General features: G+C 44.2%; 1 protein-coding gene across 1 annotated transcript in view; it reads left to right on the top strand.

Moving 5' to 3' along the window:
* ADAMTS2 (ADAM metallopeptidase with thrombospondin type 1 motif 2) overlaps positions 1-25875 on the top strand; it is a 1546369-nt gene that overhangs the window by 907237 nt on the left and 613257 nt on the right. The window contains exon 8 of the mRNA XM_069199292.1: positions 22620-22763. Within this exon, the coding sequence (XP_069055393.1) occupies positions 22620-22763 (144 nt within the window). The remainder of the gene's footprint in view (positions 1-22619; positions 22764-25875) is intronic.

The following is a 25875-nucleotide window of genomic DNA, read 5'->3' as shown; positions in this document are numbered from 1 at the left end:
ACTCCAGGCCAATAGGTTTTTATATAGGAAAATATTATTTTCTTAATTTATTTTAAAACCACAAGATTCAGAATTCAAGTAAGTACATACATTGTAAGGTACTTGGCATAGGTAAATGTGGAACTCTGAAGTAAAACAGTAATGTACACAGTTTGGCATACAATGGCAATAAGCTATTTTAAAAGGGGACACTGGGCAAAATTCAACAGTTCCTGGGAGAGGTAAGTAAAGGTTAGTTTGTCAGGTAAGTAAAGCACTTACAAGTTCAGTCTCTGGGGCATAGGCAGCTCACCATTGGGGGTTCAAGTCAACCCTAAACACTCAGCCCCCCCAACAGAGGGCCAGTCAGGTGCAGAGGTGAAAGTGGGGCCCAAATAACATAGGCGCCTATGGAAACTAGGGGTGCTCTGGTTCCAGTCTGCTAGCAGGGAAGTACCTGCGTCCTCTGGGAGCAGACCAGGGGGGTTTTGTAGGGCACTGGGGGGTTCCCAAACAGGCACACAAAATACATCCTCAGCGGCACAGGGGCAGCCGGGTGCAGTGTGCAAACAAGGTGTCAGGTTTTGTATAGGAATCAATTGAGGGACCAGGGGGTCACTGTGGCAATGCAGGCAGAGCACAGGGATGCTTCTCGGGCCAGCCACCAACTGGGCAAAGATGAGGGCCACCTGCTGGTCACTCCTGCACTGGTAGTTGGTTCCTCTCGGGTCTGGGGGCTGCGTGTGCAGTGCTTCTTCCAGGCATTGGGTTCTTTGTTACCGGGCAGTTGCGGTCAGGGGGGACCGTCGTGGGGGTGCAGGGAGGTCATCTCAGGGTGGATACATTGTGGGAGTCACCTGGGGGTCTTCTCTGTGGTGTTGGTTTCTCTGGACACAGGCCGGGGGTGTCGGTGCAGAATGGTGGGGACTCACGCTTCAGGAGTGAGGTGGGATTCCCTTTAAAGATGGTTTCTTCTTTGTTACTTTGGACAGAGCTGCTGTCCATGGGAGTTTCTTGGCCCTTTGAATTTGTAGGGCAGTCCTCTGAATAAGCAGAGGTCGCTGGGCCCGCTGGATGCGTCACTGTTGCAGGTTCTTTGAATCTGGAGACAAGCCGGTAGGGTTGGGGCCAAAGCAGTTGTCATCTCCCTGTTCTCTGTGGGGTTTTCAGGTCAGCAGTCCTTCTTCTTGTTAGGTCATCAGGAAGCTGATTTCCTGGGTTCATGGTCGCCCCTAAATACTAAATTTACGGGTGTGGTAGGGCTGGAGGGCAGTAGCCAATGGCTACTGTCCCTGAGGGTGGCTACACCCTCTTTGTGCCTCCTCCCTTTGGGGAAAGGAGCACATCCCTATTTCTATTGGGCTAAATCCTCCAAAACAAGATGGAGGATTTTCCAAAGAGGGGATCACTTCAGCTCTGGTCACCTTAGGGGTGAACCTGGCTGAGGGGGTGACTCCTCCTTGTTTTTTTCATTATCTCCCGGACTTGCTGTCAAAAGTGGGGGCTGTGTCTGGGGGCGGGCATCTCCACTAGCTTGAGTGCCCTGGGGCACTGTAACACAAAGCCTGAGACTTTGAGTCTCACTGCTAGATGTTACAGTTCCTGCAGGGGGAGGTGTGAAGCACCTCCACCCAGTGCAGGCTTTGTTTCTGGCCCCAGAGAGCACAAAGGCTCTCACCCCAGGGGTCAGAAACTCATCTTTCAGTGGCAGGCTGGCACAGACCAGTCAGTCGTGCACAGAAGTATTGGGTAAAATACAGGGGGCATCTCTAAGATACCCTCTGTGTGCATTTTTTTAATAAATCTAACACTGGTATCAGTGTGGGTTTATTATTCTGAGAAGTTTGATACTAAACTTCCCAGTATTTAGTGTAGCCATTATGTAACTGTGGAGTTTATTTTGAAAAACTCCCATACCATATACTTAACAATGTAGGGGCATATTTCTCATGGAGCTATGCCCTCACCTGTGGTTTAGTGCACCCTGCCTTAGGGCTTTAAGGCCTGCTAAAGGGTTGACTTACCTATGCCACAGGCAGTATTTTGTGTGCATGGCATCCTGAGGGGGATGCCATGTCGACTTTGCTTTTTTCTCCCCACCAACACACACAATCTGCAATGGCAGTGTGCATGTGTTAGGTGAGGGGTCCCTTAGGGTGGCACAACGCATGCTGCAGCCCTTAGGGACCTTCCCTGATCTGTGTGCCGGGGTGTGCCAATTGTGGAAACAATGGTACATTTTTAGTGAAAGAACACTGGTGCTGGGGCCTGGTTAGGAAGGTCGCAGCATACTTCTCAGTCGAGTCAGCATCAATATCAGGCAAAAAGTGTGGGGGGCTGCAACAAGGAGCCATTTTCCTACAGTGAGTATGCATTTTTTCCCGTTCTGTGCTACCAGCAATAAAATGCAGAGCTTGACATTATGTTGCTAAATTATGCCCTAGTCAATTTATTTGTTATTTTGGTAACAAGTTGTGCTCGTATCTGCTTTAAAAGTGTGAGTACACTCAAATGCTTTCATTGTTGTTCACTGTTTAGGAAATTGAAGGCTACCACTGTGGAAGGAGGTGGACATATTCCTTTTTAGATTCATGCTTACCTGTTGCTGTTGATTTCAAATGTTTGGGGTTGTAAGACTGATGTTTATAGGACTTTTGGTGTCAAGGCACTTTATGGTTTGTTTGCATAACTTTGGATTGGAACCAGGCTCCAGTACATGAAAGTATGTAATGCAAAGGTCTGTACTTTCCCATACAGAGTTGTGACTTCAACTCTTGATGATGAAACAAATTTGTGTCACTGGTTACTCTTGGAGGTGGTCACTGAGTGTTATAAGGGCTTGTTTTGGAGTAGCAAATGGACTCAGGGTTGACTGTCTTAGGCATCTCTATTATAACCTCTAAAAGCCTAGGACAAATTGTGAATAAGCTTCTGACCTGGAATAAGAGAGTTCATGACTCTTGCATGAACTATTGTAAGATATTGTCCCTTATGGGGTAGAAATTGACAATTTTCCAGATTTCCAATGGAGGAGTTAAATCTAGTGAGGAATCTATCAAAAGAGTTTTCTCCATAATACTATGCCTGTGGACTGTCAATAATTGATATATCTGTATATTGTGTGTCTGAGATTAGGTTGGAGTACCTCCTATTCTAGTGTGAAATGCATGTCATGGATGAGTGTTCTGTGGCCTGCTGTGTCCCTGCAGAGTCAGGTAGAGCATCTCACTTGAGAGACTGATAACATCTGGATTTCTTGGTGGGTGAGTTTGATATGCCTTTCCTGTAACTTGTAAAGAAGAGAACTGGAGAGAAAGCTACATGGTAAAATTGGAGCTGTAGCAAGAGTCTGGTCAAAAGGATATCACACGCCATCAGTGCTCTGTCCCTAAGCAGCCCCTTAAAGCCTTCTATAAGGAACAGAGGCCGGAGTATGACATTTGTAGTGGAGCACTGTGACTAGAGCATGAAGACTATTATGCCCTGAAGCAGAGGAGGTATTCATTCAAGCTGTCAGCGATCAACCAGTGGGCTGGGTTGTAGACTGCCCAATGTCCCATTAGTGAGAGTAGGCATGCAGCCAAGCTCTCAGCTGTAACACTGTCAGCCCAGTCGGAGAATGTGTCCACCTAAAAGGTGACCTGCAGACCAGCACCTGGATTGTCCAGAAGTGTCTGGGTTGTGTAACTATGTCCAAGTTGTAGAGAAATAATCTAATGGTGATGGGTGGTAATGTGCCGACACTGCAGCACAGGCAGGGTTGGGTTGCCTTTTAGCTTCTGTACTTTGGATAAACTGACCTCTGCATACTATAGTTAATTACATTTCTACCATCCAGGGACTTCAAAGCGAATAGTCATATTGAAAACTTTGACTTTGCAGTCATCAGTCCAATCGATTTACCATGTCAAAAAAAGTCATGTTTCAGCTGGTTGGGGATGCCTACCCTCTATGGAGGTATGTTTAAAACAAAGGCTCAAGGATATGCAGACACTGGAGTTGTAACACTGAGGTTTCCAGGTATATTAATCAACTGACCACCTAAAGTTATTTATGTACATAAACAAGATCTGTTTTTGTTCAAAAATGTCACTTCACCACTTTTGTATGTATATTTTTCTATGTGCTTTATAATAACGGTATACCACTCAGCACAAGTACCAGAGCACTGCACCACAAGTCACTGTCTATATTTTGTTTACAATCTGTACATTGCCAAAATTCAGACAATCACAACCCTTTTGTACTCTTTCATCTTTATTTGATCACTTCCATAGAACTGATTCATTGGTACAGCTGCTCTTAAGTTTATGATGTTGATTATTTCAATATATGTACACCTTTTTTATATTCTTTTGAAATATAAATGTCTCCAGATGAATCACTGTATTTGATCAAATTGGTGAGAGTCACGCTGTGCTGGGAGTGGGGCCTTTGTTGATGTGAAGAAGAAGAGTGTTTCTTATGATCATGTTCTGCTTCCACATTTCCATGGGGTCTGTTCCCACTTCTCCTCTCTGTACCATGCATTATGTGAAGCACCATTTACTTTCTTCCTATGTATCCAGAATAGCACAGGACCTACATGCTTCACTGGATTCTGTGAAGTTGGCCAGGGCTGTAATTCCAAGAGTCTGCAAGGAACTTTGAAGGGCATTCATTATATGTAATGGAGGGCAATTCCAGTGTGCGTTCTGAAGTGACTTGTGCAGCCCTGTTAGAGTATAGTGGAGCACTAAAGTTGTGAACAGTTTTTGTGCTTCACATTATTATTTACCTTGAACTGTTGGTGTGTGGCTGGCCCAGCTGTTTGATTGTGGTGACTATGTGCATGCTGATGGAGCAGTAGGCCGTTGTTAGTACCGTTACTCCTTGGATAGACCTTTTTAGGATGCTGAGTGGTAAAAGAGAGTTAGTTCAATTTCAAAATCCAATTGACAGTGTAATCCAGTTGGTCACACATTAAGAACTAAGAAAGAAAAAATAAAATGAAATGGGTTTTATTAAAAATTAAGGTCTAAACTAATACAAATGAATCTCAAAAACATGCTATATAAGTACAGTATCCCCAAAGATAAACTAAAGTGTTGAATAAGGTTAATCGCAATAGCATAAGGCATACAAAAATATCAGTTAAGACAATGCAAAAGATAAGAAATATAATCTGATGTAGGAAAGTGAAAGCATAGTGGAGACTTATGTAGAAGTTCCCCAAGAGAGGTGCTGCGTAACATAAAGCCACACAAAGAGAATAAGAGTAGAGAGGTCTCCATTAGACAGATTCTGAAGAGAATCCGCCCTAAACTAATAATATGAATATCAATTAAACCCACAGAACCTTTGAGAAGCTCATGTTATCAACACCAGTAACTTAGGTCTTCTCCCAGTTGAAATTGGCAACTTCCCTCCATTCTCCCATCCCATGGGTTGAAGATCAAGATGACCTTGAGTGTCACTGTGCTCCTGATACATGAACGGGAGTCTTTTCCTCTTAGTTCATTAGCCCTACCGTCCTTGCCAAAGTATCCTCCCAGACCTCACTATTTCTAATACACAATATGCCTTTCGCTAACTGTGGGATCACATGAATGCACCTGCAAGGAAGAGAACATTGCAGCACAAGCAAAACCTCACGATGAAGGTTAAATACAAGAAACCAAATGCTTAAGGCCTTTGGTCATGCTAACTTAATAAAACAATCAATGGACATTCAAAATATAATATTATAAATGCACCTGACAATTACAGAGTAAATGCAACAATTATAAATGAAACATGAATAAATATGGAAACTTCAATAATGAAATACAACTCAAATGTATAAGTGCAAATATAAATGAGAATTACAAATTTGCATGTTAAGGTTTACACATTAGAACACACGTATATATGAATATCTTGTCATCTACAATGAATGCACCTTCAATAATTCATTTTGGTGCTTTCATTTACATTAGTAATGTTAAGGCACACAATTTATATGATGTTACATGGTTATAGGATTTCTGTAACATCCAAGGGTGGGACCAAAATACATGATTTTCCAATGTGCAAGAACATTCTTAAAGTGCTTTCTGCTAGGCCTCCCTTTATGGTTATCTAGTGGTTTGGTGCCATACTCCCTTTGATATATGTGTTTCTTTATAGGAACAGTGTTCCAGTAGACTGCATAGCAGGTACTACCTCACAACTCTGGTACAACCCTTGGCGCGAACTTCAGCGGAGGTCTCATGTGGCTTGGTTGTCTTTGCAACCTGTCTTTTCTATAGAGTGATTAGTGCTTTCCAAGTCTTCTTTCTACTGTCTTCTGCATGAACTTAATGAATGCAGACTGCTCTATTTGGACAGTCTGCTGGCACGGGACTGTTGAGCAGAGAAAACATGTAAAATGAGTAGAAGAACCGTTTTGGCTGCACTGCTCGCATGGAGAAGTGAGGGACTGCTCGGTGCCAATATTCAGTGCCTTGCATTTTTTGTCTTACCAATAGTATGTTCTCTTCCTCGCTTTCAGGTCAGCTGTTTATGTTGTTTGGTTTTATTTCTGTCTCCTATAAGTTTGTGTATAGGCATGTATGCGACGTGGAACCTCAATCTCAGAGGTGGTTTTAGGGAGTGTGTACATTGGCCAGTTCCAGAGTATGTGATCAGGGACATATGTCGTTGCGGTGTTGCATGAGTACATATATGGCGCAGACCAAGAAATTGTGTGTTGGAGGTGTTAGCGTGTCAGACCTTATTAAGTAAACTGACAAGGGAGACGCGAATAGGCCGATGGACCTCTTGACTCGCTTCAAGGTTTTCCCAGCATATGTCCTGTAGCAACACAAATCAATAACCACAACAATCAATAACATTAGTAATTAATAAGAACCAGTAATTTGCACACACCATGACCTTGCAATCATGAATAACCACACCTTCATGTAAAAGTCAGAATGTTTATTTCCCTATATTAACAATGCTAATGTCATGTAACTTAATCTCACAATCAGATGATAATCATACAGAAACAATACTGGCTGTCCAAAGCGGCAAAAGAATCGCAATCTAATCAAAGCTTGAGCTACTACACATTCTAAGGTTACGGTACATATTAATAGCAAGAATAACTGTGCAAATGATATCACATACAATTAGATTCAGCAAAGAAAATACATCAACTGTTATTACATGTAGCGAGCTTCATCAGTGAGAACCCTAAGTAACATAAGATTAGAATAGCATGTTTGGACTTCATGCAAAACAATTTAGTCACAGAAATTTGGAAAAACATCTAGCAATGGCTCTATCAAAATAGTGGTTGGACCTAGAAACAAAAGCAAATAGACATAGCTATCAGTAAAGTCATTGTATACCTGTCCTCAATATGGTTCAGCAAGCTGTGACAGTCTTCGTCAATAGGACATCAGTTCCCTCAGCAAGACATTAGGATTCAGCATCAAAGTTCAGAAAAGCAAAGTCACTTTAAGCAGTAAAGTTAAGCACATTTCTTCTCAAGACGGTTAAGAAAATAATAGCCAAAGTGGCTCTTTGGGCAGTTCGAAAGAAATGGTGCATCTTCTCTTGGTGCAGTCTGGCTAAGTTAGATTTCCTAAAACAACTTCCCACATCCTAATTGGTCAGGGGATCGCATGTTTACATTTAGTCCAATGAGACTAAAACTTCAAATCTATAATTCTACTAGTACATGGTTGACATGTCAACGATCAGTTCCTCGTCTCCCGCTCCCGTCATTCGGCTTGTCAGGTATCAATATTGTTGCAGCTTATACTTTAGTATGTGCATCCATTGTCTTTTCCTGGGAAGATCAGTCTTACACATACTACATTAAACATTGTTTCACTAGCAAGTACAGCATCTGCTAGCCAGCAGTTTCTCATGAGAACTAACTTCAGCTACGATCACATGGTCAGTACAGTGGAAAATCCCAATTTAATTCTCTAAGCAACCATTTTATAAACGCCTAAGAAATGCAGCTTGACATGAGGCCGTGCAACTAGGCCAAGACCTTGCTAAGTTAAGGCCTACGATTAATAAAGCTAATGCACAATTCATTACATGACAAATTACTACATTAATCAAACATATGCTCAACATTTCATATTAATAAGCCATTAATAGGTACACTTTGTGAACATTGACGGCCACTCTGGTGGGCGCGCCTTCAAATGCGTGCATTATTTTTCTCTAAGTTAATGCATCTTCTATGCCAATCCAACACTCAAAATACATGAATATTCATCAATAATTACTGCGTTAACAGAGGTGGAAGCAGGGCGTTTAAGTTTTGGCCTTTGGTGAAGTAGGTATTTCATTACCTATATGATTTTGTTATTTCTTTTGCATGTGAATGCACAAGGACACAACACGACACTCCTGATTTTTAGGTGACTGCAGGATAATTGAGCTTTAGCCTGTTGAAGAGCAAGTGGTTAATCATTTGGTTTTGGGTACTGTATGTGTGCAGGCAGAAGGCCTTTGTAGATGTGAGTTCTAGTGGCTGTAGGGATTGCAAATTTTGACATGTCTTGACATAGAGAGAGCTTTAAGTATATCACCTGCCTCCTGTTTTCCCAAAATATCAAAAGAAAACAACCTGCATACATAGAGGGGGTTAGGTTATCACTGCAGTGGATGTGGCATAACTACCAAAGCTGTCTACCTTGAAAGTGGGGGTCCAGATTTGAGTACCGGCCTTGACTCAGCATACTGTGATTCTGGGCAAATGTCTTACTCTCCCCATGCCTAAAAATATGTAATGTAATCTGGCTCTCGAGTAGATGGCCTTAGCCCAAGTTCAAGCTATATAAAACTGCAAAAACCCTCTTCATCCGTTGCTCAATTTAAGCTTCTTTCACATTTTCTTCAGCCCACCAGAGCCTACAGCATGGGCCAGTGGGCACACACACGTCAGTCACTTGCTCGTTTCATTTTGAATGACATTATTTTGCTCTTGCACATGTGAACGTCTGCGCAGAAAGTACTGTATAGTCTACTTAGTTCTCAGGGCTACTAGACCAATTTCTCTTTCAGTTCTACTTTCATTTCAAGTTTTGTTTAATTTTTTCAGTGGGCCATTTCTACTTACTTTTAAGCACATACATGCCACCTTTAAACATTGTTAAGCAATGTACTTTTTATTACTGTTTTACTGTTGGCAATTCATGTCAATGATGTTAGACAGCCAATAGAATGTTACAAATTTATCAAGACGGTTGTGATATATTTGCCCTTTGTTTTAAATTCTCAGTCACAGTGAAACAAGAGAGGGCAGCCTAGCAGCTTTGCGCCAAAGTGATGAGACTTTGCCAAAAACCTTGTAAAGCCCAAAGACACACAATACAAATTAAACACCAATTCAAAACAATTGATAACTCAAGCTGTAAAAATATATGATCCTGATGGCCACCCAGTGGTTAGGGTAGTTTGGCACAATTAAACCGCTATATGTCTGATACTCATTGATGTAGATCAGGCTTCGCCAACCAGTAGCTCGTAAGCTACTAGTAGCTCTTCAGCTACCTGTAAGTAGCTCTCCCATGTGCACCCCAGTTTACCGGATTAGAGGTTTTTGCTTGGTCTTAATTATATGAATACCAGCATTGATATGGCAGTAGAGCTACCCAGGTAGCAAACTGGTTCAGGTCAGTCCTCTGTCCAACTGCCCGGCACAGTGCAAATGTGGATTCCCAAACCCTCTCAGTTTCCTAGACAAGAACAGGGAAAGCTTCGGGAAGATTGTTATAGCCGTACAGGCAAAAATCACACATCTCATAAGCACTCAAATATGTTACGTACAACCACTTTTATACTCAAGACATTTTATATGTTATACAACAACAAGCATAGTTGTGGAGGCCATTTATGGTAGATTCACCAAACTTTCAATGAGAGAGTCAACAAAACTTGTCTAGAAGGGGCAGGTAAAAAGCTGTGTCCCTCCACTATGAAATCAGCCATGCCTAAACATGTCACTCCTCACAGCCTTGTGAGGTGGCAGTAATCACCCTTGGCTATGACTGTGGTACACTTTGATGCAATCCATGACCTGCAGAGCCTGAGGCTTTGCTGGTTGAGCAATAAAGCAAAATGATTCTCATTGAAAGTATGTATTGCCATGTTCATATTGGTAAAACATTAAAACAATTCGAAAAAGGTCAGAGGAGCATAAATTTACAGAACTCTACACAGTGCAAGGTGTTTCATGCCTAGAAACATCTGCAGAAGGAAGCCATGAGTTCTGTTCTGGTTTGTTCATAGAAAATAACTGCTGTGAAGGATTTTATCCAGGTTTTCCCAAATACTGAAATAGTGGCATGCGCTAAAGAGAAATTAGAGGTGGAAATCATTACACTAAGCGGAAGAAAATGGGGAAGGGTATGCTACTAATAAAGTGGGGTTTCTTGAATCTCAATCCCTTGGTAAAATCGTCATATAGAAGCCACCATTGGCTGTATAGACCTTTGCTTGTTGATTTGAAGTGCAAGAAAATAACTAACCTCAGCAATACAGTTAATTACAGTGAAACCTATATCATTCCACAAAAACAACAAAGGATGGTGTCCAAACCTGATGCTTTTATTAACAATTTAGTTAAATTTACAAATTAAATCAATCAACAGAATTGAAGAAAACATATCTGTAGGAAAGTCCTCCTTTTTGCCCTGATCACCCCCACACTTTTTGGACAGGTACTGGTGGTTACTGACTCTTGGCTGTGCCCTGGGTACTGCTTACCAGTCCCAGGGCCAGTGCTCTGTGTAAAATGGATATGCAAATTAGGCTAATTATAATTGGCTAGGTTAACCTACCTATATGTCCCTAGTATATGGTAGGGCATGTAGGTTTAGGGACCACAGCATAGGTGGTGCACCCATGGGTGCACTGCTGAGGTGCCCAGTGTCATTTTAAAGGCAGGCCTGCCTTGCTGGCTGCTTTTAAATTAAAGTTATATGCAAATTCGACTTTGGAATTAAAAGTAGTTCCAAAGTCTTAAACTACCTTATTTTTACATATAAGTCACCCCTAAGGTGTGCCCTATGTGCCCCTAGGGCTGGGTGCCATGTAACTTTAAGCAGGGACTTTATAAAAATATTTTTATAAGCCGTGGTGAGGTAAAATCAGCCAAATTCGTTTTTCCCTTATTGAAGTAAATGGCCTTCATAGGCTAGAATGGGGAGACTTTGTTTTAAATTTTAAAGTCTCCTTAAATGATGCATACCAAGAATTTGGTATCAAATTAATTGTTGTAATAAATCCCACAACTTCCAGTTGTTGGATTTAATATAACATGTGCAGCTAAAAAGTTGCCAATTTCAGCCCTGCATTGTTTTTGCTGCTGTGCTCTGATTGGCCAGCCTGTAGCAGCTTAGCCAAGCTGCCTTGATGAGGTGTGAAGTGGCCTGGCTTCACACAAAGGAATGTGCCTGTGGGAGAGAATCTCCCCTCAGCAGATGGTGAGGCAGAAAGGGGGAGGGCTGCCAAACTGGTCTTCAAAGGCAGAGAAGGACATTTGGAGCAACCAGCAACACCCCCACATCCTGCAACCCCAGACAACTAGGTGCCCCCTTGATTAGATTAGGAGAGGGCATAAGAGGGGTGTGTTTATGATTTTTAGCCACACCAGTGGGTGGGCTCAGCCAGATGTAACCTCCAAAAATCAGATTCAGCCATGTTGGATTTTTAGAGAATGTTGCCCTCTGGGATGGATTTTTGCCACACTTCCCAGGAAGTGGTCATCGCAGGGGGAAGGACCCTGCACCTGATTGGAGAACCAGGACCCCCCTGCTTTTCACCCAGGAGCAAGGATAAAACTGGCAGACCTGCACCAACAGAGTAGACCCCCATCAGATTCCAACAAGGAAGAACCAAAGGAGAAGAAGGACTGCCCTGCTGGACCCCTGGCCTGCACCTGGAACCTGCACTCAGAAGGACTGCACCAGCTGCACACTTGGGCTTCACCACAAGAAGGACTTTGCCTGGCTTCAACTGGTTCAAGGAGGGACTCCCTGTTTGCTACAGGTGAAAAATTGCTAACCAGAGTCCCCTGCACCAACTCCTGAAGAAAGCGACCAGCTGACCACTGCCCAATGGCCAAAAAGGAGTTTGCGCCAGGAGCATTCTGGGAGTTGTAGTCCGCACCCCCCAAGGACCATCTCAGAACTTCTGGACCCTTGGGGTGAGCTGTGGACCCCAAAAGAACCTTAAAAGGACATCTGGGTGAAGCCCTTAGAAGTTTGGAGAATTTTTGTAAAAAAGCTCCATAGAGGGACCGACCCGCCGCGGCTTGCCTCAACCGCGACCCGGCCTGATTTGCTGGTTCGTCCCGGTAAAGAAAAATCTTCGAAAAAGAGACTAAGTCCGAAGGTAAAAAGTTGACCGGGACCTCCCAGCCATCGTATCCGAGAAGGGCTCCATGGACGTCGGATCAAGATCCAGGTTTACCCCGGTCGAAGGATTTTCACCTCGAAAAAACGACTAAGTCCGAAGGTAAAAATCTCCACCGAGGATTCCAGCATCGCATATCCGGAGAAGGGCTCCAGGAGGTCGGATAGGACTGGCAGGTTCGTCCCGCTGAAGAAAATCTTCAAAATAAAGATTAAGTGTGAAGGTATACTTTTAACCAAGGCCTCCCGCGACCTGTAGCCGAGCAGGGCTCCATCGCGGTCGGCCTGAAACTTTGACTTTGCCCCGGTCGAGGTGCAACAAGATGACCCGATTGGCGCTTTTTGTTTCTAAGCGCTAGAAAAATAATAATTCTTTAAAAATTCATATCTCCGGTTCCCTTTATCCGATTTTATTCGTTTTTGTGTCATTTTAAAGATAAAAATATAAACTATTTTTATAAATTGGTTTTGGATTTTTAAACTGTTTCCTGTGTTTTATTTAATTACTGTTTTGTGATATTTGAATGCTTTACACACTGTCTCCTAAGTTAAGCCTTGACGCTCGTTGCCAAGCTACCAAGGGTTGAGCTGGGGTTAATTTACTGAGACCTAACTGGACCTAAGTAGAGGTTAGTGGCTTGTTGCTAGGTGTAGGTACCTACCTGCCCTTAACAGCAACCCATTTTCCAACAATATCATAAGACTGTACATTTTTAAATGATCATGCAATCTGAATGTATATATTATAAAAAAAATGTAAACCAGAATCTCATATAGTAAGCAAAATATCACCCAAGCAGGGTTCCATAAGGTAATTTCCCCCTATTGTAAAAAAAGTATGAAAAGTGTTAAGGGGAAATTGAAGCTCAACAGTCTGGACAGGAGAAATCTGTGGAGAAGATATCTTCTCTCAGCGAAATAGGGTCTGATCTGAAATTCTGACGAGCACACAATTAAAGCATGAAGGAAAATTCTAGAAGTATTTTTCATATCAGTTTACACCAAATGAACCAACCCTAAAACAGTATTCTCGGGGAACAGGTAGACATCCTAGTTTCCCAGTTCTCAGCACAGGAGGAATCATCTGACCGACCTTGGATGTAACATCAGTGCAATCTGCCTGTCCCACTGTCTAAATCACCATATCCAAGGCAAGTCCTAATTAAGGTTCAGTTTCCTACCCATCTAATAGTATAAAGAATAGGCCTATTCTAACAAGCCTATTCTAACTTTATCAACCTTTGACCCTGTCACCAGGCAGGTCGCTCCCCCCATCTGCCACGCAGCCCCCTGTGGGTTGAACCTCCGTTGCCGCTTTTGCCGCCTGACTACTCGCTCCCTTTTTTCTGTACCCCTGCGCTGGCTTCTGTGCCACTTTGTTTTTTCATTCTGTGCCCCTGTGTTTTGCTTTCTGTACCCCTGTGCTCTGTTGTCCCTCTCCCGCTGTCTTTTCCCACTGTTTTTTCCCCGCGTTTTCCCCTGGGTTTTTCCCTTGCTGCTGAGCCCCTGCTGCCGCGCCCCCTTCACTCCTATTGGCCGCCTGCTCCCACCTCCCAGCTGCTCCTCCCTCCCTCAGCCCTCATATGGAGGCCGCGAAGCGGGCGTGCAGCGGGCGCGCCGCTGGTGCGCCGAAGGCGCGCCTAAGCCAAGCCCGTCTGCGCCCGTCCGCGCCTGGACCGCACCCAGCACCAGAACCCCTGGAACCCGAATCCCCCGCAACGCCAGACTGCACTACGACGCAAGCACCCTCCACGCACTCAACACCAGACGAGACCACCCCTGCTACCGGGCCACCCCGAAACGCACCCAGGGGCCTTTCACCTGCCGGAACTGCAGATTCACCAGCATCCAACCCTCCACACCACCAGCCAGAGAACCCAACCACCTCCGCTGCATCCTCCTCAACACCCGCTCCGCTCGCAAGCACGCCATCGAACTTTGGGACCTCCTAGACTCCACCGCCCCCGACGTTGCCTTCCTGACGGAGACCTGGCTGAACGCCACCTCAGCACCAGACATCGCCATAGCCATCCGACAGGGCTACAAGATCTCCCTCAGAGACCGCACCAACGGAGTGGGAGGAAGAATCGCCATCATCCACAAAGACTCCATCAAAATCTCAACGAACACCGATGACACCCTCACCACCGCCGAGCACATGCACTTCCAGATCCACACCGACCCCAACACCACCCTCAGAGGAACTCTCATCTACAGACATCCCGGACCCCGCCCACAGTTCAGTGACACCATCGCCGACCTCATCAGCACCCACGCCCTCACTTCCACGGACTACATCCTCCTCGGGGACCTGAACTTCCACCTCGAGAACAACAACGACGCCAACTCCACCGCCCTGATTGACAACCTCGCCAACATCGGACTCAAACAGCTTGTAACGACACCCACTCACGCCGCTGGACACACACTCAACCCCATCTTCTCCGCAAGCCCCCACGTCTCCTTCAACCACACCACCGAACCACACTGGACCGACCACAGATGTGTCCACTTCACCTTCAGAAAACCCACCACACACCACCGCACCCAACAGCTACCACGCCGCTGCTGGGGCAAGGTCACCGAGGACCAACTGACTACCGCCCTCGCCCTGAGACCACCCACCGACCCCACCGACCCAGACACCGCCGCGACCAACCTCACACAGTGGATCAACGACTGCGCCAACACCCTCGCCCCTCTCAAGACCTTTACAACCAACCACACCAACAAGAAAGCCGCCTGGTTCACCGAGGACCTACGGATCTCCAAGCACACTTGTCGGAAGCTGGAGAAGAAATGGCTCCACGACCGAACACCAGACAACCACACAGCCCTCAAGAGCGCCACCCGCAGACATCACCAACTCATCAGGACCGCCAAGAAGCCCGCCTTCAAGGACCGCCTAGACAACAACGCACACAACACCAAAGAGCTTTTCAGCATCGTGAAAGAACTCTCCAACCCCAGCTCCATCACCAACGACATCCCGCCATCTCAAGACCTGTGCGACTCCCTGCCCACCTTCCTCCACCGCAAGATCACTGACATCCACGACAGCTTCAACCCCGACCCCCTGCACCCACCACCGAGTCCACCACCTCTGCGACTACCACACGCACCAGTCACCTGACCGTCTGGTCCAGCGTCAGCGACGAAGACACGATCAAAACAATGAACTCCATCCACTCCGGATCCCCATCGACCCCTGCCCTCACCACGTCTTCAACAAAGCCAGCACAGCCATCGCGCCCCACCTCCGGAAAACAATCAACTGTTCCTTCGAGACAGCAACCTTCCCAGAAAGATGGAAGCACACCGAGATCAACGCCCTTCTGAAGAAGTCCAAGGCGGACCCCAAGGACCTCAAGAACTTCCGGCCCATCTCCCTGCTCCCTTTCCCGGCAAAAGTGACCGAGAAGATTGTCAACAAACAGCTGACCCGCTACCTCGAAGTCAACAACATCCTGGACCCTTCCCAATCCGGTTTTCGCAGCAACCACAGCACCGAGACTGCCCTCATCGCTGCCACTGACGACATCCGGACCCTGATGGACAAAGGAGAAACAGCCGCCCTCATCCTCCTGGACCTATCAGCAGCCTTAGACACGGTCTGCCACCGCACCCTATCAGCACGCCTCCATGACGCCGGTATCCAAGAGAAGGCCCTGGCCTGGACCACATCCTTCCTCTCCGGCAGAACCCAGATCGTCTGCCTCCCACCCTTCCGCTCCAAAACCACTGAGATCATCTGCGGCGTCCCACAGGGATCCTCCCTCAGCCCGACACTGTTCAATATCTACATGGCCCCCCTCGCCCACGTCGCACGACAACACAACCTCAACATCATCTCCTACGCCGACGACACCCAGCTGATCATATCCCTCACCGAAGATCCCCACACCGCCAAAGCTAACCTCCACTGAGGAATGAAAGCCGTAGCCGACTGGATGAAGGACAGCAGACTGAAGCTGAACTCAGACAAGACGGAGGTCCTCATTCTCGGACCCACCCCATCAGCCTGGGACGACTCTTGGTGGCCCGCGTCACTAGGCACAGCCCCGGAACACACGGACCACGCACGCAACCTGGGGGTCATCCTCGACTCCACTCTCTCCATGACCAGGCAAGTCAACGCCGTCTCCGCGTCCTGCTTCAACACCCTCCGTATGCTCCGCAGGATCTTCAAATGGATCCCACTCGACACGAGAAAAAACGTTACCCAGGCCCTCATCACCAACAGACTCGACTCCGGGTACGCCCTCTACTCAGGAATTACAAACAAGCTCCTGAGACGACTCCAACGCATCCAGAACGCCTTGGCCTGACTTATCCTCGATGTCCCCCGCCGCAGCCACATCACACTCCACCTGAGAGGCCTGCACTGGCTCCCCGTCAACAAAAGGATCACCTTCAAGCTCCTGATCCACGCACACAAAGCACTGCACAAATCCGGACCCAACTACCTCAACAACCGACTCAGCTTTCACACCCCCACCCGAAGCTTCTGCTCAGCCAACCTCGCCACAGTCCCCCGCATCCGAAAAACCACCGCCGGCGGCAGATCCTTCTCCTACCTCGCCGCCAAGACCTGGAACACTCTCCCCACCATCCTACGACAGACCCAGGACCTGCTGGCCTTCAGAAGACTCCTCAAGACCTGGCTCTTCAACCAGTAGCAACCCCCCCTCCCCAGCGCCTTGAGACCCTTGCGGTTATGTAGCGCGCTTTACAAATGCAGTGATTGATTGATTGATCAAGCATGGTGATGAAGACGCCTGCAGGCAAGAGAAATATACACGATACTGGTAAGATATTTTATTAATATGCAGCGTGTGCTACTCGGGCCGGCTACAAGTGAGGCCAACATTAGATTCAAAATGGGTTCTAAACAAGTACAGTTAGCATAAGTGAATATACCAAATACAATCTAAGAAGGACATGCATTTTCCTTTTATGATAAATACATTTATTATAATTTGGTTAAAAATAGGGGTGTCTCATCAAAATGCATACATATGCACTTTCTATAATTAATTAATGAAACGCAGACAGCTGAATACAGGTAAACACACGTTGAGGATAGATTGTATATGAAGGGGTGGGGCACTAAATTGCGCTGCTCCACTACCAAAACAATGGTGTGTGAGAGAGACACCGCTGTGTTAATGAGAGACTTGAAGAAAGAGCGTGATGAGAGTCACAAGGAGGAGACAAGAGAAACAAAGGAAATAGCATAGGTAAGTGTGTAAGAAGGAGTGGACTACGTGCATACTGGGTTCAGAGAAATGTAGGTCTGCACAATAGAGACTGTCACTGCTCAAAGAGAGGAAAAGAATAGAACAGAAAGAAAACACAATTAAGCATTAGCACAGCAAACAGCATCTATCTCTCTCAAACTAACTCCAACTAAAACAGAAACCTACGTCTTGTGTATGAATGACCCATCATCATTTGAACACTGATTTTCAAGACTATTTTTTGGAGATTTGTACAAAGTCCAGTTTAGCTAGCAAAACTCGTGGCTTTCATCATAATCTCCATAACTACACATGAACATTTCAGAAATACAAATGCAGTCATTGCTCCTGTTACAAAATGAAATAATTTACACCCCAGATGGATTTCAGACCAATAGTGCAAGTGCAGGTTCTCTCAGACAGTAATGGGGCAACATCATACTTTAAAGACTTTCAAAAATACTACTGGAATGCATAAATGGCATGCTGGAAATTGCAGGGTGTCTGGTAACAGGAGCAGAAAATGGCAAAGTCCAGCATCATAAGCAAAGTCTGCCTTTAACGCCAGCTGCATTATCGTCCATGTGATAAACTTATTTCAGCCTTCAAAGTGCAAAGGACAACTCTGCTAAACCATCAAGAAACAGATTTTATCTCTTTTCAAAATTCTGTAGGTGAAATGGCACATTCTATAAAGTATGCCCCCTGTCCAACTTCCTGGAATCATTTGATTGATAACTTCTGTTTGATTCCAAATAGGATGACATTGCTAAAAGCTCTGAAACTCATCTCATCAAAATCTGTTTTCTGACTTCTAAATTTTAACAAAACCATCTAAACTGTCAATCTTTACTGTTCCCCACTGGCAGCTCTGTTTTATTTTCTGAACCCTGACAGATGCAGTCAGAGGAGGTTTTCCATTGTAAACTCTTCTGAGAAATGCAATAGGAAGGGATTTTATATTGTGAACTCCATGACAAACACCATCAAAATATGCTTTGCGTTTTGAATTATATGCCAAATACAATAGGAGCAGGTTTTACATTGACAACTCTCTGACAAATGGAATAGAAAGGGGTTCAGTACATATATCCCTGTGTTAGGTCATGCATATTAAATGTTTGGTATCCAGGAGTGAAGTCATAGTTCATATCAGTGTTTATTTTGGTCTGCCTAAGATGTTTGATGGGTCTCCCTATGTAAAAAACCCATGTTCATTTTATAGGCGTACTTTATTGATTACTAAATGTGGTAACAAATGGAGTAGGCCTCTTTTTTTAAAATTTACAAAGATTTGACAAAGCCTGTAGGTCTAAACTTTGTTTATTGTGAAATGTTTTATCTATTTCAATGTGGAATTGGTGGTTATTAGGATTACCGCCTGTTGGTGTGCAAATTGTCACCTGGTACCATACAGATAACAATAGCAAAGAAGATGTAACAAGTTAGTTGCCCTCTGGTGATGTATCATTTCGGTATATGATTTTCACCCTGCAATTCTGTGAGGCCCCTTCAGGAGGGGTTTCAATTTGCAGTTCTGCTTGAAAGCTTCAGAATCAGGTATTAAAAGGGGTATGTGGTCGCTAGTTTGAGGGACCAAAGCATGGAGGCTGTAGGACACCAGTGGAAAATACCCCGATTTACACATTTGGGGCCCTAAACCTACTGACTGCCATGGGACATACCAAACTGGATGTCTTCAAATGCATTGGAAAAGGGTTTTGTGTTTTGTGAACTCTCTGATAGATGCAACAAGAAGGGGTCTTCTATTGAGAACTCCTTGCCAAACACCAAATGAAGGAGTTATATATAGTGCACTTTATGACAAATACAATAGGAAGTACTGTTACCTTGTGAGCTCCCTGAGAAATGCGACATGAAGGGGGTTGCAACTCTGACAAATACAATAGGAAGATGTTCTACAATGTGAAATCTCTGACAACTCCAAGAAGAAAAGGCAAACACATCAGATTGTGCTTTTATACTGTATCTTTTCTTGAAAAACACCATAGGAAAGAGATTCACAATTTTAACTTTCTGATGGTTATAATAGGACGAATATAAAGGTGATTTACAATAGGAGCTTGCTGACAAATTTTACATATGTCCCTTTTTCTTGGTCTGATACAAGAAAATACCTGATAGCTCCAGTGAGAGATTTAAGGTTCATGTCAATGTATTCCCTAGGCAGAGACCACATGCGTATGTTTACTTATTTTCACATCAAAGCCAACACGTTTGATATAATGAGTATCAGATGTGGTAATGGAGGCTATAGCCCTATTGTTTTATATTGTGGACTTTCGACAGAGCCTATAAACTTAACCTTGTTGATTGTGAAAAGCGTCATGTCCAATAGGCCTGTATAAGAGCATTTCTAGTTATATGATTAAAGCATAGTTGTGTGCTGATTGCCATATGACATGTCACAGATAACAGAAGCAGCTACATTTACATTTAATATTTACAGTAACATTTTATATTTGCCATTTCAACTATATTATTTAGTTGACTGTCATTAAAGTGCTTTTCCTTAAATAAAGCAACTATTGTTAGACAATAATGTACTGTGAATTATTTTTGTCCGCTGCTCAGTTCTGGGCTTCTAGCCCACAGCCCCTCTCTTAATCAGCTTTGCACTGCTCTTCCTCAAAACCCTAAGAGTCAGGTTCTACATCGTGGACTATTTGATAAATGCACTAGGAATGGTCTCTACATTATGAAACCTCTGACTCATGCATGAGGGAAGGGTTTTACATTGATAACTCTGTGACACCTGCAATAGGAAGAACTTCCTACTGTGAACACCATAGGGCAGGGTTGTACATTGCAATTGGACATTGATTTATTAACATTTATTGTGCACATTATTTGGTTTTTTTATTTTACACTTCTAACACCTTTAGGGCTAGATGTACAATGTGTTTTAGTGGCTGCAAGCCCTACAAATCAATAAATTACAGGGTTTGCACCTATTAAATTACTTTTTCTTTGTTCCAAAACCCATTTTGCAATTCGGAAAAGATTTTCAATTGCAAAATAGGTTTATAAATGATTACCAGTTTTCAATCTGGTGGGGATGAGTTTAGAACATTCCAAGTTGCCAGAAGGTATCATGTATATCAGTGGTTTGCAAGCACAATCCTGCTTGCAAGCCATTATTCAGTTACTGATCTCAAAGTCAAGGGGACCACCACCTACTCTCGCTGAAATTTTCTAAAATAGAAAACAGTTTTCTTTAAAGCAGCTCCTACTCATTTATGTAATTATGGCTGCTTTAAAAAATAAATACGTTTCCATTTTGGAACGTAGTCTCACATTTGGCATTCTGCGTTCACTAGCAGGCCACCATTTCTGTGATTGTAGCTAATAAGGTAGTTAGTTTTGTGATCTCCTGCAATTCATTATTTTATGAACTAACCTATTAATAAATAGGTCGGTTTGCAAAATAAAATAGTGGTTGCTAAATGTCAGTACACAATTTGCAACCACTTTTCACAACCACTATTATATTACATTTGTCTCTTAGCTGCTTTAATTCATTCTTTCAGCTCTACGTTTTCAACTATGCTGTTAATATGGAATTCCTAATACAGCAACGAAACAGTAACTCTGACTTTTCCCCTGCATTTGGGGAATGTTTTGCTTCAGTCATATGTTTGATAACTAATAACCCTTCTACATCGAATCCATATAAAACTTAGATATTTGGCCCTAGGGAATCATTTATGGCTGAATCTCCTATTGGTAGTCGCTGGCTCTTGACCCTCCCCCATGTCCCTGCTAAGTATTTTGAATATGTTGGTGTTACTGTCAACTCTGATCTTAACTTCAGCTCACATGACAAGATTGCTGTTACATTGCTCCCTTTTAAAGAGCTTAGGGAAAATGATTCCTTTTCTCTGAGCTGAAGGGAGAAGGCTGATGATCCAGGAAGGTTTCACTTCCTGTTCAGATTATAAAAATACAGCTTTGTTTGGTTTGCCTAAATATGTTTTCTGTGGCTTTCAGATTGTGCAAAATGCAGCTGCCACTTCTGTTACTGTTTACCTCAGAGCTCTTGGGTTAAATGTCAGTTGGGCGTCCTCTAAAGTGAATGAACTGATCTTGTTTAAGACAGTTTGCATACTGCACAAGGCACTATTCCAGCTCTCGGATTTAGCCTTAAGTGCCCTCTTACATGCACAACAGAGGTGGGGTATGGGATTACTACTGTTAAACTTGTATATAACCATTGACAATGTCTGTACTGTATGCTTGCAGGCCTGTGCAATACCATTTATGACTGAAATGTCCATTGTTTCAATTAGAATGTTATAAAGGAGTATGGGAAATTTGTGTAATTTGCTTTCATGCAATTTTACAAATTTTTGGAAACTTTAGGCGTATTTATGCTAAATGTTAAGCGATCAATCAGCGCTCTATTTTGTCATAAAGTGCGTCCTTGCGCCACCTTTTAATACAAGGATGCATTTCGCACAAACAAAAGTGCAAAAAAACAATTGCAATGAACAGTAGCCGCTCACTCTCTAGTTGGTCACGTTGTTCCATGTGGTCCTGCACTATAATTTTGCGGAGACCAGTGGCGTAATTATGTGACATAACATAATGGAACAATTCCCAGAATTTAGCGTAATATGAAATTCCTAAAACTATGCACATTGGCCTGGCATAACTTAAATTTCATCCAGCCATAATGATATGTTATTGGTTGTCATCCTTCAGTTTTCAAATCAGTTCACTCCCTTGTTTTGTTGTGCACTGAACGAGCACTTTCCTCTGCCCTTTTCTGGGTATGGTAAAAGAGCAGTTCTGCACTTTCCTCAGTGATTCGATGGTTTTTCTGCTACATGTTGCATTTCGCTGTGATTTGGCAAACAGCTCCCAAGTGCCTGATCCGCCTTTATAACATACATATAGTTTATATAAACAAAATGTAAACAAGAGAAAGTGTACTAAGTGCGGTAAGCCTTGCCTCCCAGGCCCTGATCCGAGTCTTGTTCCGTCTTCATAGATTAGGCATGGAGCACGACGGCCAAGGCAATAGGTGTGGTGATGAAGTCAGAATGGGAAGCATCATGGCCCCTCTTGTGCAAGCAGCATTCCATCGCTTCCACTGGTCCCGGTGCAGCCAGCAGGAGCTCAACAGATACCTGAAGTGAGTAACTCTTCAGTTCTTAACTGTCTTCTTACCATAAGTTGGTTGTAAACTGGTAAAAAAAAATGTAATGCTCAAAGAGAAGTTTGGAGCCTCTGGACGCAGTTGTTCTACTACAATGCCTTGTTTATAAGGACTAGTCTTATTGTATGTGCCCATACATCACCAGCGTGTGGATATGGTCCCCTCCACACTTGTTTAACCCCTTCACTGCGGGCGTCGGCCACTGGCCGACGCCCGCACTACCTCCCTGGTGCGGGTCACGACCAGTGGCCGACACCAAGGAGGGGGTTAATAAATCCCCTCCGGTGCGTCGCACCCAAAGATTTATTTTTTTTTTTTTTCATATCCCAGGGAGACACGGAAGATTCCGTGTCTCTCCCCCGCCCCCCACCCGCCCCTTTGTGACGTCAGCGCACCGCGAGGCGCGCTGACGTAACAAAGTTGATTTCCCCATCGGAGCAGGAAGCAGCCTTGCGGCCGCTTCCTGCTCCAATGGGGAAAACGGCCTTCCCCACGTTCGGGAAGGCCTCGTAAGAAAAGGGAGAGTCTCCCCTTTCTCACGAGGCCTTCCTGAAAGTGTTTCCTGGCCCCTGATCGCAGCACAGCTGCGATCGGGGGCCAGGAAACACCACTAGATGCCAGGGATTTCACTTGGGGGGGGGTCGGCCCCCTCGGAAAACGGGCCGCCACCCCCCCCCCCGGGGGCATATATATATATTTTTTTAAACGGTAGGTGCCCCCTGGGGGGGGCGCAATCGCGCACCCCCCAGGGGAAACATATTTTATTTTTCAAAAAAATAAAAATAAATAAATAAATGGACAGGGGGTCGCCCGTGGGCAGGGCGACCTCCTGTGGGGGCAATATTTTTTTTAGTTGTTGTAGGGTTTCTCTGGGGGGCATTTTGGCCCCCAAGGAAACCATACAACAACTAAAATATATATATATATATTTATATATATATATATATATATAGATCTATATATATAGATAGATATATCTATGTAGATATATCTATGTACATGGATATATCTATAGATAGATCTATAGATATATATAGATATATGTATATATATATATATATATATATATATATCTATAGATCTATCTATAGATATATCTATGTAGATATATATATATATATAGAGATAGATCTAGATATATATATATATATATATATATATATATATATATATATATATCACTTTTGTCAATATGTGTGTGGTTTTCCTGGGGGCTGCGATCGCCCCCCAGGAAAACCAGACCCACACATAAAAGTGATATATATATATATATATATATATATATATATATATATATATATATATATTTGCCGCCAGTTGTCTTGCAGTTGCAGCTTGCGTCTTCAAAGCAATGCACATATTTCAACTGACGCTTTTCAACTGTAGCTTTTAGGCAGCAATAAAAAAGTCAAGTAAGTATTGTGACTATGTTTCTGCTACAAAAGGGTCAGACTTGTCTAGTGGCAGTTTTAGTGCCATAAAGAAGCGCAGAAGGTTTATATGCCTACTGCAAAGAGCAAATCTGTATTTTATGTAAATAGCTGAGTACATTAGTAAAGTCAGCCATTACCTGCGCTATAATACCAATGAAATGTATGTGCGGGGTGGAGGGCGGCTATGGAGAGATGAAGGGCACTTTTGCTGGGTGGTAATGAGGGAATCCGAGGAGGAGGGAGTGGGAGCACCAATAATGATTGTTGGACTGGGCGCAGGAGGTGCTAAAGACTGTGACGAATGGTATGTGACAAGGTGTTTTTTGAGTGTCTTGAAAGAACGTGCTGATTGAGGGAAGAAGCGCAGGTAAGGTGGCCTCTACTGTTGCACGTATCTCACACATACCATCGATTTTGTGACTGTCTACGTAGGCTAGTGTTTTAGAGCAACAGTTTAGCCAATAGCAGAGATGGCATCTTGATGGATGACTGCTGCCGGCACTCGGGTTATAGAGGACAGCTCTGACATAGGATCAGTGACTGAGACATCAGATACTGAGACAGCATCTGAGGGATAGGACAATTGCGCAGACTCTGGGAGTGATTTTTCAGTCGGAGGAGTCCCACTCGATAACTCCTCTTCCAGTACATTATGAGGGAGGTGATATGGACAGTCCTGCTGTCCCTTCGCAAGAGGTTTGTGCAACTGGGTAATAGTGGGATAGCCCAACCCAGAGAGCAGGTGAATGCGGCGGCAAGCAGAGAGAGAGAGAGAGTGCTCTCTTGGGAGCTCCCCAATTTAGTTCAGCCCCAAATTCCACCGCCCAAATCGTATTGTGGAGACATCAAAATTATCTATGGCAAAAGAAACTGGTTTTGTAAGGCAGGCACCTGTGTTTTTGGTCCTGGGTTCGGCGGCCATATAGAGAAACACACTAAACCCAAACATTTCTGGAAACTAGACATTCGGGGGAGTCCACAGAGGTGTGACTTGTGTGGATTCCCCAAAGTTTTCTTACCCAGAATACCCTGCAAAGCTGAAATGTTGAATAAAATCTCTATTTTTCTCGCATTTCTGTCACACAAACTACAGGAATATGCTGGGATCCACAAAATTCCTACCACCCAGTGACTCCTCACCTGTCCTGATAAAAACACTACCCCACTTGAGTGCCTACACCTAGTGCCTGCGTCAGGAATGAATCACCCCAGGGTCAACAGCTGCCTCATGTAAGGACCAACATTGACCATTGTGTGAACTATTCCTGTCGTGGGCACCAGGCCTACCCACACAAGTGAGGTATCATTTTTATCGGGAGACTTGGGGGAACGCTGGGTGGAAGGAAATTTGTGGCTCCTCTCAGATTCCGGAACTTTCTGTCACCGAAATGTGAGGAAAACGTGTTATTTTAGCCACATTTTGAGGTTTGCAAAGGATTCTGGGTAACAGAACCTGGTTAGAGCCCCACAAGTCACCTCATCTTGGATTCCCCTGCGTTTCTAGTTTCCAAAAATGCACTGGTTTGCTAGGTTTCCCCAGGTGCCGGCTGAGCTAGAGGCCAAAATCCACAGGTAGGCACTGTTTTCTGTCAAAAAATGGGATGGGTCCATGTTTTGTTTTGGGGCATTTCCTGCTGCGGGCGCTAGACCTACCC

Source organism: Pleurodeles waltl, chromosome 7 (genome assembly GCF_031143425.1).
Source record: "Pleurodeles waltl isolate 20211129_DDA chromosome 7, aPleWal1.hap1.20221129, whole genome shotgun sequence".
NCBI classification, from domain to species: Eukaryota; Metazoa; Chordata; class Amphibia; order Caudata; family Salamandridae; genus Pleurodeles; species Pleurodeles waltl.
Note: the sequence above shows the minus strand (reverse complement) of the source record. Positions and strands in the feature narration are given on the sequence as shown.